We start from the raw sequence: 12386 nt of genomic DNA on the forward strand, positions 1-12386 counted from the left end.
TCTAGCAAGACCACAAGTTAATCCTGTTATTTTAAAAAACAACCAAAAATTTTAGATGTAGAGACTTAATATGCTTTTGCCTCTTTACCTATGCACAATATTAATAAAGTGCTAGATGTATTTTCATGTGCATTCAACATGCCATTCACTTAGGAGCTGGACTCAGTGATCACTGTGAGTCCCTTCCAATTTGGAATATTCTGTGATTTGCGCACATTAAAGTGCAAATAGACTGTGAGAATCCCCTCTTACTGCTGTTCAAAGTTAATAATCTTTCTCTCGCTTAGTTATTTAAAGACAATCTTCATAGACCAATATTTATTTCCTTCAGCTGAAATGTATTTTGAAAAGAATTTGCTTAGATAAGCAAACCTCATTTTGTCAGTGAAAACAGACAAGTATCTCTAAAACCAAGAAACTGAATGGTTTGCATCAAAAATCCACGTTTTTTAACACTGCCTGCAAAATATTTAATAATTTTTTTATTCTATTTATCTAAGGAATAGTCTTTAAAAAAGAAGTCATGTGCTACATACCCCTTGTTCATCCAGCTTAAGCAGTTGTTCGGATACTTTGGGTGAGTTGGAAGCCTGTCTCAGGCACTGAATGCTCAGCTCTGGTATTACATACTCTAGTACCTCTTTGAGAGGCAGACCTCTTGCCGTGCCATGACGAGCAGTGGATGGTATAGCATCTTCTAAAATTGCTCCTCTAAGTGTAGTAAGCTGCAGTAAAGGTGAAACACACAAAACATTTTTAGCTCTAATACGACGACGACTCAAAGACATAAACTTCAGATTTTAGAAAAAGCATGGAAAGATGAATGGTAAGAAAAAACTACCCATTTTAATTTTTTTCTAAATAGTAAAAAGATTATTAAATGAGTAAAGATTACTAAATGAGCAAAAGTACTCATTGGTTCAAACTTCAAGGGTTACCACCTCCTGGGGATTTACCATTTTATAACTTCAGGGGGAAAACTGTTTTCCCCCACCACAGGGACAAATATTTTTTGCTTAAAGAAATTCACTAAGCATCTTATTAATTTATTCCAATTCATATGAACATTACTTTTTTGGGGGGGATATATTTTTACACCAGGAAAATTAAAAATAGTCAATTTAATGCCATACTACCTAGCAAACACAGTAGTCAAATGTGAGGTTGGACAGGTGAGGTAAGGTACAGCTAGTAGCACCATCATTTTACCCATTCACCTATTTTTTAATCCATTCTGCTTTTTCTTCATTGGATTTGGCAAAAAGAGAGTGATTTCTTAAAAATGAGTCACCTGGATCACCTCTCCACACATACATACATGGACATCCCTTTTTTTGGCTATAAAATAAAAACCTAGACTAAAAAAAAAAATTATGTATCTATTTATATATCTGTTTACAAAAGCACAAGAGCCCAGTGATATCAGGAAGCCTAGCTAACACTTCTCTATGCCCTAATCAGAAAAAAAACCAGTAGTCCTAACGACTATGAAAATTTACAGTTGCTTGATACAATAATAACATTGTGTTTTCATTGAAATCTAAGGTAGTTGCTGTGATAAAGAAATTAGTTAGCAAGAGATATTTAATTGCTTCAAACAGAAGTTATGAGACAAGCCCCTCCACAACAACCATAAGTAAATTATTCTTTCAAATAAGACCATTATTTTTTTGAATGTATTAATGTTCCTTCCACAAATCACGTATGTAGAAGTATATAAAAACATCTCACAAAAAAGCTTCTAAGAAAGTATTTTGAAGCAAAACAAAAAATACAAATAAGTCATTATACTAGTTTTCATATTTAACACCTTCCTATTTCCCTACATTTTTTGATCTTTTATTTCTGTCATTAGAAACATATCAAGCAGCCTGATTCACACCTACTTTCAGTTGTTCCCTTGTTCTTGCAGTTCTCTTCAGCCAACTTACCTCCTTCTGGGTGCTCGCTCAAAAAGACAAAGATTTTATGCAGTACAGAAGAGGAAACCTTTGTTCAAGAGCAACTACATTTACTAATGGTAGAACATCCTTTCCCCTTAGCAGATTTACTTTCAAAGTTAGAAACATATCCACAGTATGTAAACAGTATACTAAGCTCTAAGTTAACTTCTCCATTCCTTTGCAGAATTACTGAATGAATATTACCTCACTTGTCCTGAAAACTATACGATAGTTGAACTGAGATCCTTCTTTCTCCTTAGCATCTTCAACCTTTTCCCTCCGGATGCTGACTGCTACAGGTCCAAGGTTTTCATCTATTCCGAAGTAGTTCTGATGCTCTTTTGCACAAGAATGAATGAAGAGACAAGAGAATAGTAAAGTATGAGCTGCTTAGAAAACGTTCATCAAATCTCAAAATATTTCCGCAGCAAAATAAAAAAAAAATATATTATTTTTAATTGAGCTATGAGATCCGTAAATACATGGCTTGTTAACTTCTGAAATGTACAACAAGTACATAAATGACAAAATGCTAATTTTGATGAGCAGAATGGTCACTCATCACATAAATTACTGCAATTGCTGCTACTGTCACATATTTTTTCTTTTTTTTTTTTACTATGAAATTAATCATTTTGCTTGACTAGTTTGGAGAAACTGTATCTACATAAAATCTTCAATAAAAGCTAAGAGTTTTCAAACAAATAAGGTGCTATGTAGCTTCCTTCATCTCCTTCAGTTTATTCTTATTCTTATTTACAACTTAACATTCAAAGCAGCAACTCAGCCTCAACAAGGGAAAACTAAGGCTAGTAACTCTTCAGTCTTTGATAAATAGTTAAATTCATCCTTGAGCCAACCATTCCAGCCTGGGAGACTAAAACACTATCGACAGAAGAGAAAGATCACATTAGAGACCATTTAAGGAGACTAGACATACTCCAGTCCGTGTAACCAAAGAGGACACATGTTGAGGGAACTAGCCCATGCCACTGTAAAGCTACTCCTTAACACCTCTGAAAGGTCACAGTGAATAGTTACAGTCACCTTTAAAAACGGGCAAGAAAAAGGGTCTGGGAAGCCATAGACCAGTCTCCACAAACTTTACTTCCCAGGGAGATTAAGGAACAAATTCTCATGGAAGACATTTCCAGGCACATGAAGGACAAAAAGATGCTTGGAAACAGGCTGCACAGATTTAAAAAATGCAAATCATGCATGACCAATCCAGTTGTTTTCTACAATGACAAGACTGGTTTTATGGATGAGGAAGGAGCAATGAATGTCACCTACTTGCACTTTAGCAATGCTTTTCACACAGTCTCCCATACTATCTGTGTAGCTAAACTTACAGGACATGGTTTGGACATGCAAATTTACAAGGTAGACAGAAACTGGCTGGACAGTTGGCCTCAAAGGACTGTGATCAGTAATATGAATTACAATTAGTGGCCAATTACTAAAAGATTTATCAAAATTTGATACTGGAGCTGTTACTATTTAATAGGGTTTTTTACATTATCTAAATGATGGAATGGAGTGCATCCTCAACACATTTATTTATGTGATCAAGCTCAAGGAGAACAGTTCATGTATTGGAGGTTGGGACCACAGTTGGGTGCAACAGATGAAGAGGAATAACTGGTAGGCTTTTAAAAAAAGCAGTAATATGTGCACAGGGTAGATACTGAAATACATAAACCTTGCACTGTTTTACAAAAGCAGGCAAAGGAAAAGCCATACAGATAGAGTCCTACAGCTGTAGGGTGTCTGTGCTTCACTTCCCATTCTCCCCTTCCCCAGGCAGCAGCTGCTGCTGAGCTGGGACATCTGAGCTGCATGTGGAACAACTCAAAAACCACTGAAGTTTTCAACCTCACATATTAAAGCAAACCCTCACTTTGACAATCTGAAAAAGCAGACTGACAAAAACCTTATGAAGACCAACAAAGACCTGTCTGCAGAACAGAACAAGCTCATACAATAGCACAGGCTGGGGACCAATGGCCTCAGGAGCAGCTCTGCAGAAAGGACTGTGAGCAACAGGCTGCCCAGCAGCCAGCAGAACCCCCCGGCAGAGGTAAAGGGGTGTCCAGCAAGAGCATAGCAGCAGCTCAGGAGAAGACATTATACCACTGTATTTGGCACTCTCAAGGCCATATAAGAATCCAGTTTTGGACAGAGTGGGACAAGAGCAGCAAACAACTACCAAGACAATCAGGGAGCTGGGGCATATAACAGATCAGGAGAGACTGAATGAGATAGACTCATGCAGCCTAGAGAAGAGCAGGTTAATGGGGGAAATAACTGCAGGATCCCACTAACTGATGGGGGTTATAGAGAATGGAGAAACAGAGGCTCCTTCAAGGTACACAACGGAAGGACAAGATGCAACCATCACAAGATGCAGCCCCTCATCATGAGGAATCCAACACAGAAGCAGGTTGCCAGAAGAGTTTGTGAAATCTCCATCCTTAGAGATAGTAAAAAAGCTACAGGGACAGCTAGAGGGGAATAGGTTCTGAGCAATGTATTCAGAACCCACGTTCAAAGGGAGATTTAAACAGAGAATTAGACTGGATGACCTCCAGAAACAACTTCCAATCCAATTTACGCTATAATCCCATATTTCAAATAGTGATGAAGTAATAGACTAATTTCTCCTTAAAGATTATCTGGATTAAAAAACATTTTGCTAGCATTGTTGAGCTAGTTTGATACTTTTGGGGTTTTTTACAACGTATTTATAGAAACATGTAAAGAAGTCTTTTGCAGAATGTCTTTCACTAAGGAGTTATCTATACTCTCAGAATTAATACAAAAAGATGAAGTCATCTCTACATAAATGACAGTCTTATTTCTCAAACGAAGTTTAAATTAGGTTTCCAGCAGCCCTTCAAAAATCTATCTATAAAGTATGTTGGTGGCTACAATCCATCTCCCAGTAGAAGGAAAATTAGCAGCAGCACATTACAACTAGCATCCTTTTTTTTGGAAGGAACACTTGGAATCAAAGTGGCATGGACATTAAATTATTTGCTTATGCTCACCAGCTACATTCCTTCCCCAGTTGGAGCATTCTACCTGCATGAATAAATACGTCATGGATTTCTCAGGATTTTTAAATTAAAAGTTTGAGCCTTAATGGGAAAATTTATCAAATGGAACTGGATTTTACAGACAAGACAGAGAGAAGGAGAGACAGAGAGATAAATTCAGAGGTCAAACACTCCCAAGGACATAAAATCTCCCCACAGTTGCATAATTCAGGCTTTGACAAAAGGCAAACTTCTCAGTTAGGATTCCTATAGCCTTCTATTCTGATGTAAATCTAGAAAACGATATTACAAAGTTACTAGGTTCCTTGGCTGGAGTATTACTGAGCCAAAAAATGCAAGCTTGGTAGATACCTGCTAATTTCTTGTACAATATGAAAGACACAAAACCAAGGACACTATTTATGTGCATTAAAAATAAAACAGACAAGACAGTTTCAGGAATGGGAAGGAAAGAAGCTGAAGTAAACCAAAGAATAGCATAGCAACTGATATTATGGGATTTGGGGAAAACATTTTTAATTCAATGCACCGGGTTTTTTAAATTTCATAAAGTACAAACTCATTAAAGCTCATTTAAATGTATTTTTGTAGATTTAAAAGTATCAGCTGGGGATAAAAGAAGAAAATAAGAGCTGTTTTCTAGCTGTTTAAAGAGAGATATTAAAATATTTGTCATTTTTTCCTTTTTCATTTTAAGGAATACTTGTCATTTTTGTTCTAATACAAAAGTCTTCCTTGTACAAAGCTGAATTAATACCAGTCTGCTAAGCCCTTACATTTCTTCTAGGACACTTTTTCAGCTTCATATCAGCAGACACAGTAACATTAGAAAATGGTTGCAAGCCTCCCTCAAATAAAAAGCACAGTAATAAAAATCAAGTCTCGAGGTATTATGAGGATAATTGCACAAGGGAAAAGGACAAATCAATGACAATCAAAACCATAAGATAAAATAATATATTCTAGTTTTTGCAAATCTTAACTGAAAACTGAGAAGATATCTTCAATAAACATAACATATTTTACATCAGTCATGTCGGATTTGATTTTAACAATAGTTACAAAGCTTATAAATATGCAGTATAAAACCACAGCTCATTTCAGAAAACACTGAATTTTGAATCTCGTATTTCTTGAAAGGGAATGGAATAATTAGTGCTACACATGCCCGGGTGTTTCTTCCATGCATCTTAAAACAGAAATAAAACTTGTACGCTGACAAGTGCCAATTATAAAACTGTGAACTAAATCAAATATTCAGAAAGTTATTTCTTTTTCATATATATTTTCTTAAAGGCAAAGAAAATTGGTGCATTATGTACAAGTGACTATTGATTGCTATTTTTTTTTTCATCTTTCCACAATTATTTTGCTAAATTCAACTGTGCTATTAAATCTACAATTCAATGAACAATTAGTTAGGAAAGCTCACTGTCATGGAAGAGTATCAAGTAGACCCAGTATGCATATAAATGTCACTTTTTCTTATATGGATGGTCAGGACAGCAGTAAGACATCTGGGTGCCCAACGCAAAATGCCTGGTTTATTTCCTCTAAAAACAATAAACTTTGCTTAGGTGAGAACTGTGTTCAGTTGGAAGTAATCTGGAGATCCCTTAAGATAACAGATATTCAAAATTATGGTTTTAGTTTCATCAGCATGTTTGTCCTGACTATCTGTCTCATAAGAGCCATCTAATACAGGTTTCTCTTGTGTAGTTTCTGTTATAGCTCTATAGAAAGATAATGCACAACAGGGTATAGCTTATATATCACTGTAAAAGTGAGAGGGTAACAATTTATTACTGGATATTAAATACATCACATCTTATTAACTTTTGAAGAACTCTACCTAGAGAACAATTAGTAACAATTCAAGTTTCCCAGTATTATACTATGTGGGATAAAACTCTGATACTATTTCAGAACAGAAATTAATTAAAACTAATTACACTCACATCAATTTTCCAGAAAGGTCATTAGGTTTGTTTATATTATATTATTTAAAGTGGCTTTGAGTACTCTTTGCATTTCCTTTTTTTAATTTCTATGACAAGATTTTTCTTCACAAAAAATCTATCTCACTTCAGCACTTGTAACTCAGCCAAGATAAAAGCACTTCACAAATAAGTCCTCTTTCATTGTCTTCCCCCGTTCCCCCCTCATCCTGCCACCACCTCTATCCACTGACAATCTTCCTTTCATTTCTGTCTATGCCAATCCTTTCTTCTCTCTGCCCCTCAAAAAATATGCTACCCTTCTGTTATAAGTTTCCCTTCATTCTCTTGCACTCTCCCTCCCTCAACACTTTTCTTATACTTTACAACTTGCCTAGCTTGAAAGGCTTTTTGATCCTCTGAAATTACTGCCCATTCCTTTCTTAGCTGTGGGTCTTTTTCTTCCTCTTTCATGAGAGATTCAGATTCTTTTCTTTCTTGCCTTTTAAAAACAGTGTTTTTACAGTTACTATGTTCTCAGTGTCTATCATATTGTGAAAAATACTGTACTGGATCCTCTTTTGAGTGTCTTGTAAAGGGTTACAGAAGGAAGGAGTACAGTACAGTGCTTATTTCCTGATGTCCAAATATAGTTAGAAAGCAGAGGAAGTATGATTTCAAGAAGACTCGGGCTGTAACAGTCTTTTAAAAACTGCAGTAGACCTTTTCTTTTAATAACAGCAAAAAAGATCTACCTGTAATTCATGATTCAGAGAGGACAGAGGTAGGTATTTTGGGGTTCTCCCCACAAAGCCAGAGATTTCATACACAATTCAAAATGCAGTACTGAACACAGACTGTCAAAGTCCATCATAAAGTGGAAACAGTTTATCTGAATAATGATTCAAGCCAAGATAATTACTCTGCTGAGAAGAGTATCCTGGCATTTTTGCAGTGTGAACACATCCTAAAACAAAAGGGTATAAAGCTTGTAGAAAGGCATAAAACATCCTTCTTTAAGCTGAAAAACTAAACAGCATCAGAAGCTCTCTGTTTAAGGAGTATGCATGCATACAGTATAAAAGGTCCCAAAAGACACTTGAAGACAGTAGAATCTAGAAGAGAGTCAGAAGTCTCAATAATAAAACCTTCTTCTTTGGAAGCACCTTCTAGGAAACAGTGATTTTCATTCTGGGTATCAGTATTTCCAATGCATTTACCAGATACAACTGTCATTTTTTCCTCCTGCTGATCAAGACAGTTTGGTTTGGAGAAGTTAGTTTACGTGCTATTTTAACCTTTCCTTAAATCACTTAATGAACTCACATAAGTATTGCCCAATTTTACATATAACCCACTGGTTGTCCAATATCTCTATAAAAGGGCAAGAACACAGGCTTAATTCTAGTAAAGAGTTTCAGGATCCTCTGGAATACTTAAGTCTCTCTATAGAGAAAAAAAAAAACAAAAAATAATCTTTACTAAACAACTTAAATCTAGTGCATTGCTATGTCAGAACAGTTGCATTAAAAAAATTTACCTTTTCCATAGAAGAACTTGCGGTAATAATATGCTCCAAGATCAATGTGTTCTATGATGTAACGCTTCACTTTCTCTCTGTGAATTGACTGGTTTTCTCTTGGTACTTCCAATACTGAGACACCAGCATTTGTGCAATGGGAACTTAGAGAGGACTCAAAAGAACAACTTTCACCTGAAGAAAAAGATGCTGAATTTGCCCTAGAAAGTGCAATCCGTCTGTCTCCTTCCCCACCAGTTTCATTCCTGAAGTAAGGGCAACTCAATACTAAATCATTGCTTTTCCCGTCACCCTCATCAGCATCTAAATTCTCTTTTGAATTGAGGTCCTCTTTGCTTCCCAAAGGAGATTCACAGTTTCCTGTCTGGCCTGCTGGCATCTGAGTCTGTGATGCAGCTGAAGCCCCAGTGGTTATATTTTTCCTTTTTCCTACATTTACTCTGGTAGCCATTGCTTCATTTATGTTAAACAAAACGCTCTGAACATCATAATGTGCAAAACATTTCTGACAGTTCCAAGAACGAACATTTCTGTCAAGTCTATCATCCAGGTCTGATGAAAACTTGAAAGTTTCATGCTCACTTTTAACTGTTCGCAATTTTCTAAACAGAGATGTTTCTACCCCTTCTGATTTTAGTCTCCTCTTGAAAGACTTCTCCCTGTCTCGACCAATAAGCAGGGCACTATCCATATAATCCAACCCAGAAATCCTGACAAATTCTCCCCTGGAGATCTGCGCAGCAGCATGTAGACTCGGAGAAACAGTAGGATCACAGTGGAAAAACTCAGAAAATCCAAAAGGAGCAAGGGTTTTATGTTCAAAATTTTCCACTCGATATCCTCTTAGCATTGCAAAAAAATTTTCTCCAGACAAGCCTTGTCTATCAATTGAAGAAGTACTGCCATATTCCCTATGAAGAGCTGCTCCAGTATTTGGGTTGACAGCATTTTGGTCTAAAACATCTTCAGCATCAATATCACTTATTGTCACATCACTGTTGCTTCTTTGCCTTATGGGATGAAGTCCCCTTTGAGGGGAATGAACAAAAAGATCTCCAATTGAATATTTTCCCTCCGTAAATTCCAATTCCAGCTCTTCTTGCTGTCCATCACTTTGGTCATTTTGTCCATTTGGAAGTACTGAGCCAACACCTTCGTAACCAGTTGGAGGTCTGTTTTCCCAAGCAGCTTTACTCAATTCCTTAGAGCAATCCTTTTTAGGAGGCCATTCAGATACCCTTGCTCGAACACCCATTTTAGGCACAGCTGGTGTACCATTTGCTTGATTATTTTCAGCTTTGCTAGATGCATTTGAAGACACAGGAGGACCCATGCTACCATTCAAGGCTTTAAGTTTTCTAGCGAAATAATCATCAGATTGCATGCTTCTTGAAGACTCCCTGAACTTTGAGGAAGTTCTGCTTACTTTGTGCTTATCTTCTTGCAAAGACCTTTGATCACTCATGTCCAGTCAGTGGGAGGGGAACCACTACTATTGCATAAATTTACTGTTACATTTGTTATTACATTGTCTTTTATGGGCCAATAAACTACAATATAAAAATACAGTTCCAGTCTTTCCAGAAGTGCCGGCAAGAACCTCAGTGTACCATTTTTGCACAACTTCTGTCAGGAGAGCAATCTCAAAATATTTCCTTCAGTTCAGATGCATTCAGTTCAGTATTAATCCAGGTAAATTTCTTATATCTGTTCATAAAAAAAAAAAAAAGAAAAGAAAAAAGAAAATGTATTAAAATGTTTACAGTCAATAACAGTAAGCTCCAATGTTACTTGTATATACATAACAGCCCATAAAACTGGATGAAACTAATGAGAAGTGTTTTGTATCTTTTTCTATCCTCTGATTCCTTAAAACCTAACAAATGCAATAATCACAGTTTTCCGTGGGATTCCACAGGATGTGGGCAGTTTGAACCTGCATCTCTCATGGACACACCAGTACACGCACACTGAATAACACAGCATGTTTTGCCAAGCAGAACAGCCACAGACAATTCTCTCTGCATTCCTGCAATACTAACAGCAACTTAGAAACCTATTCTTTGTCTAATCATTGGGGTTTGTTTACATTACATTTAAGACACTTTTATCCAAGTTTTCTTGAAAATGGTTAATACACACAGGAGTGTTGGGGCAAGACTGGTACAAAATATAAGTAAAACATATAAAGCAGATAGGACCTTAGACAGAGAAATGTGTTTTGTCCCATTGAAAATAACATTTCAAAGAGAAGTAATTTCTCCACTATGATGAAATCAGTGAGTTAATGTACTTCATTTCTTTCCCCCTCTCTCTTCCCAAAGGGAGATTTACTCACATTCCTTTCTTTGAAGTGCAAACTATTATTTAGTTGTGTAAAACAGTTACAGTTGTTTCTGTTATATTGTACTCCTCTGGCTATTGTGCTAAAGAACGGGTCTGTTTTCTTCCACAAATAAGAAAAGACAGTAGCTCTATTGACAAGTCACATTTTGATAACAAAATCGGAACTGTTAGGATATAAAAATATTCTTCAATGGCTTTAATGGTCTTAAGAATGTCCATGACTCATGCTGTGAAGATTCATTTGCAGACAGAGCCCATCCTTTAATCTGTTGCATAAAAGCAGACTAAAATAAGAATCAAGACAGAATGTTATGTACTTCTTTTACAGATTTTGTTCCTCGAACAAAAATGCCAACTAAATGGTCTTTTAAGATGCTGCAAATAAAGCTAATATACATTTATCAGAGATTAAGAAAAAGACAAATTAGCCTGAAATAGAAGGTGGATGATGGGCAAAGGGATAATAATAAATTAAAATGTGACAGTTTATCTTCTTCTGCTTGTCAGAAGTCAACACAAAGTCGTGTTTGGTACAGAAACCTTTAGCAGTCTTCTACAGTAATGGGTTAATAAACATTTTAGACTTACAGTAGTATCATGCTGATATGGTTTGTATGTGACTGGTAGTAGAAATTGGTGACAATAACAATACAGCATTACAGCTTACTTTCATTACATACGAATTCCCTGATGGTCAATGAAGACAATTAAAATAATGTTTTGGGTTCCTTACAGGAGTCCAAAAGATTGTTTAAACAACCTACACGTTCAGAGAAACACTATTTGAAAAGTGGCATATAGGATTTTTTAATATGCAAATACAAAAAGAAAAATGTTGGTCATAGAATCATAGAACAGTTCGGGTTGGAAGGGGATCTTAAAGATCATCTAGTTCCAACCAACCGGGCATGGGATGGTGCTCTAAATCTACCCTCTTTGAGTTTAAAATTGTTAACCCTCATCTAGTCACTACATGTCCTGTATGAAGTCCCTCTTGGCTCTCTTGTAGGGAGGCCACAATTAGGTTTCCCTGGAGCCTTCTCTTCTCCAAGCTGAACAACCCCAGCTCTCTCAGCCTTTCCTCACAGGAGGTGTTCCACCCCTCTGATCATCTTCATGGCCTTCCTCAGGACTTGCTCCAACAGGTCTTGTCCTTCCCGTGTTGGGGCCCCAGAGCTGGATGTAGCACTCCAGGTGGGGTCTCATCAGAGTAGAGAGTAGAGGGGCAGAATCCCCTCCATCAACCTGCCGGCCACCCTGTTTTTGATGCACCCAGGATACAACTGGCTTTCTGGGCTGCAAGTGCACATTGCTCAATCATGTCCAGTTGTTCTTCCCCAAATAACCCAAAGACTTGTTTTGTAAGACTTCTCTCAGATACGTCAATATGCTTAACATTTTTGGAGCACAAGAAATATTACAAAGGTGATATACAAGTAATTTCTGTGTGATACACATTAACATGAACAGCTGACAGCTTTTTAATCATCTCTTAGATTGTTCTTTATACAATCATAGAAGTGTGAGAAACCTTTGCTAAATAGAAACTCTGAAGGAAAAT

General features: G+C 36.6%; 1 protein-coding gene across 3 annotated transcripts in view; it reads right to left on the bottom strand.

Moving 5' to 3' along the window:
* The window catches only part of SIPA1L2 (signal induced proliferation associated 1 like 2), a 109389-nt gene that overhangs the window by 67609 nt on the left and 29394 nt on the right, over positions 1-12386 (bottom strand). For all 3 annotated transcript variants that reach the window (XM_018077431.1, XM_018077430.1, XM_018077429.1), the window contains exons 2-4: positions 8480-10186; positions 2148-2281; positions 537-725 (exon numbers count right to left, since the gene is read on the bottom strand). In XM_018077431.1, the coding sequence (XP_017932920.1) occupies positions 537-725; positions 2148-2281; positions 8480-9944 (1788 nt within the window). In that variant the 5' untranslated portion in view covers positions 9945-10186. The remainder of the gene's footprint in view (positions 1-536; positions 726-2147; positions 2282-8479; positions 10187-12386) is intronic.

Source organism: Manacus vitellinus, unplaced genomic scaffold (genome assembly GCF_001715985.3).
Source record: "Manacus vitellinus isolate BGI_N305 unplaced genomic scaffold, ASM171598v3 scaffold_37_pilon, whole genome shotgun sequence".
Taxonomy (NCBI): domain Eukaryota; kingdom Metazoa; phylum Chordata; class Aves; order Passeriformes; family Pipridae; genus Manacus; species Manacus vitellinus.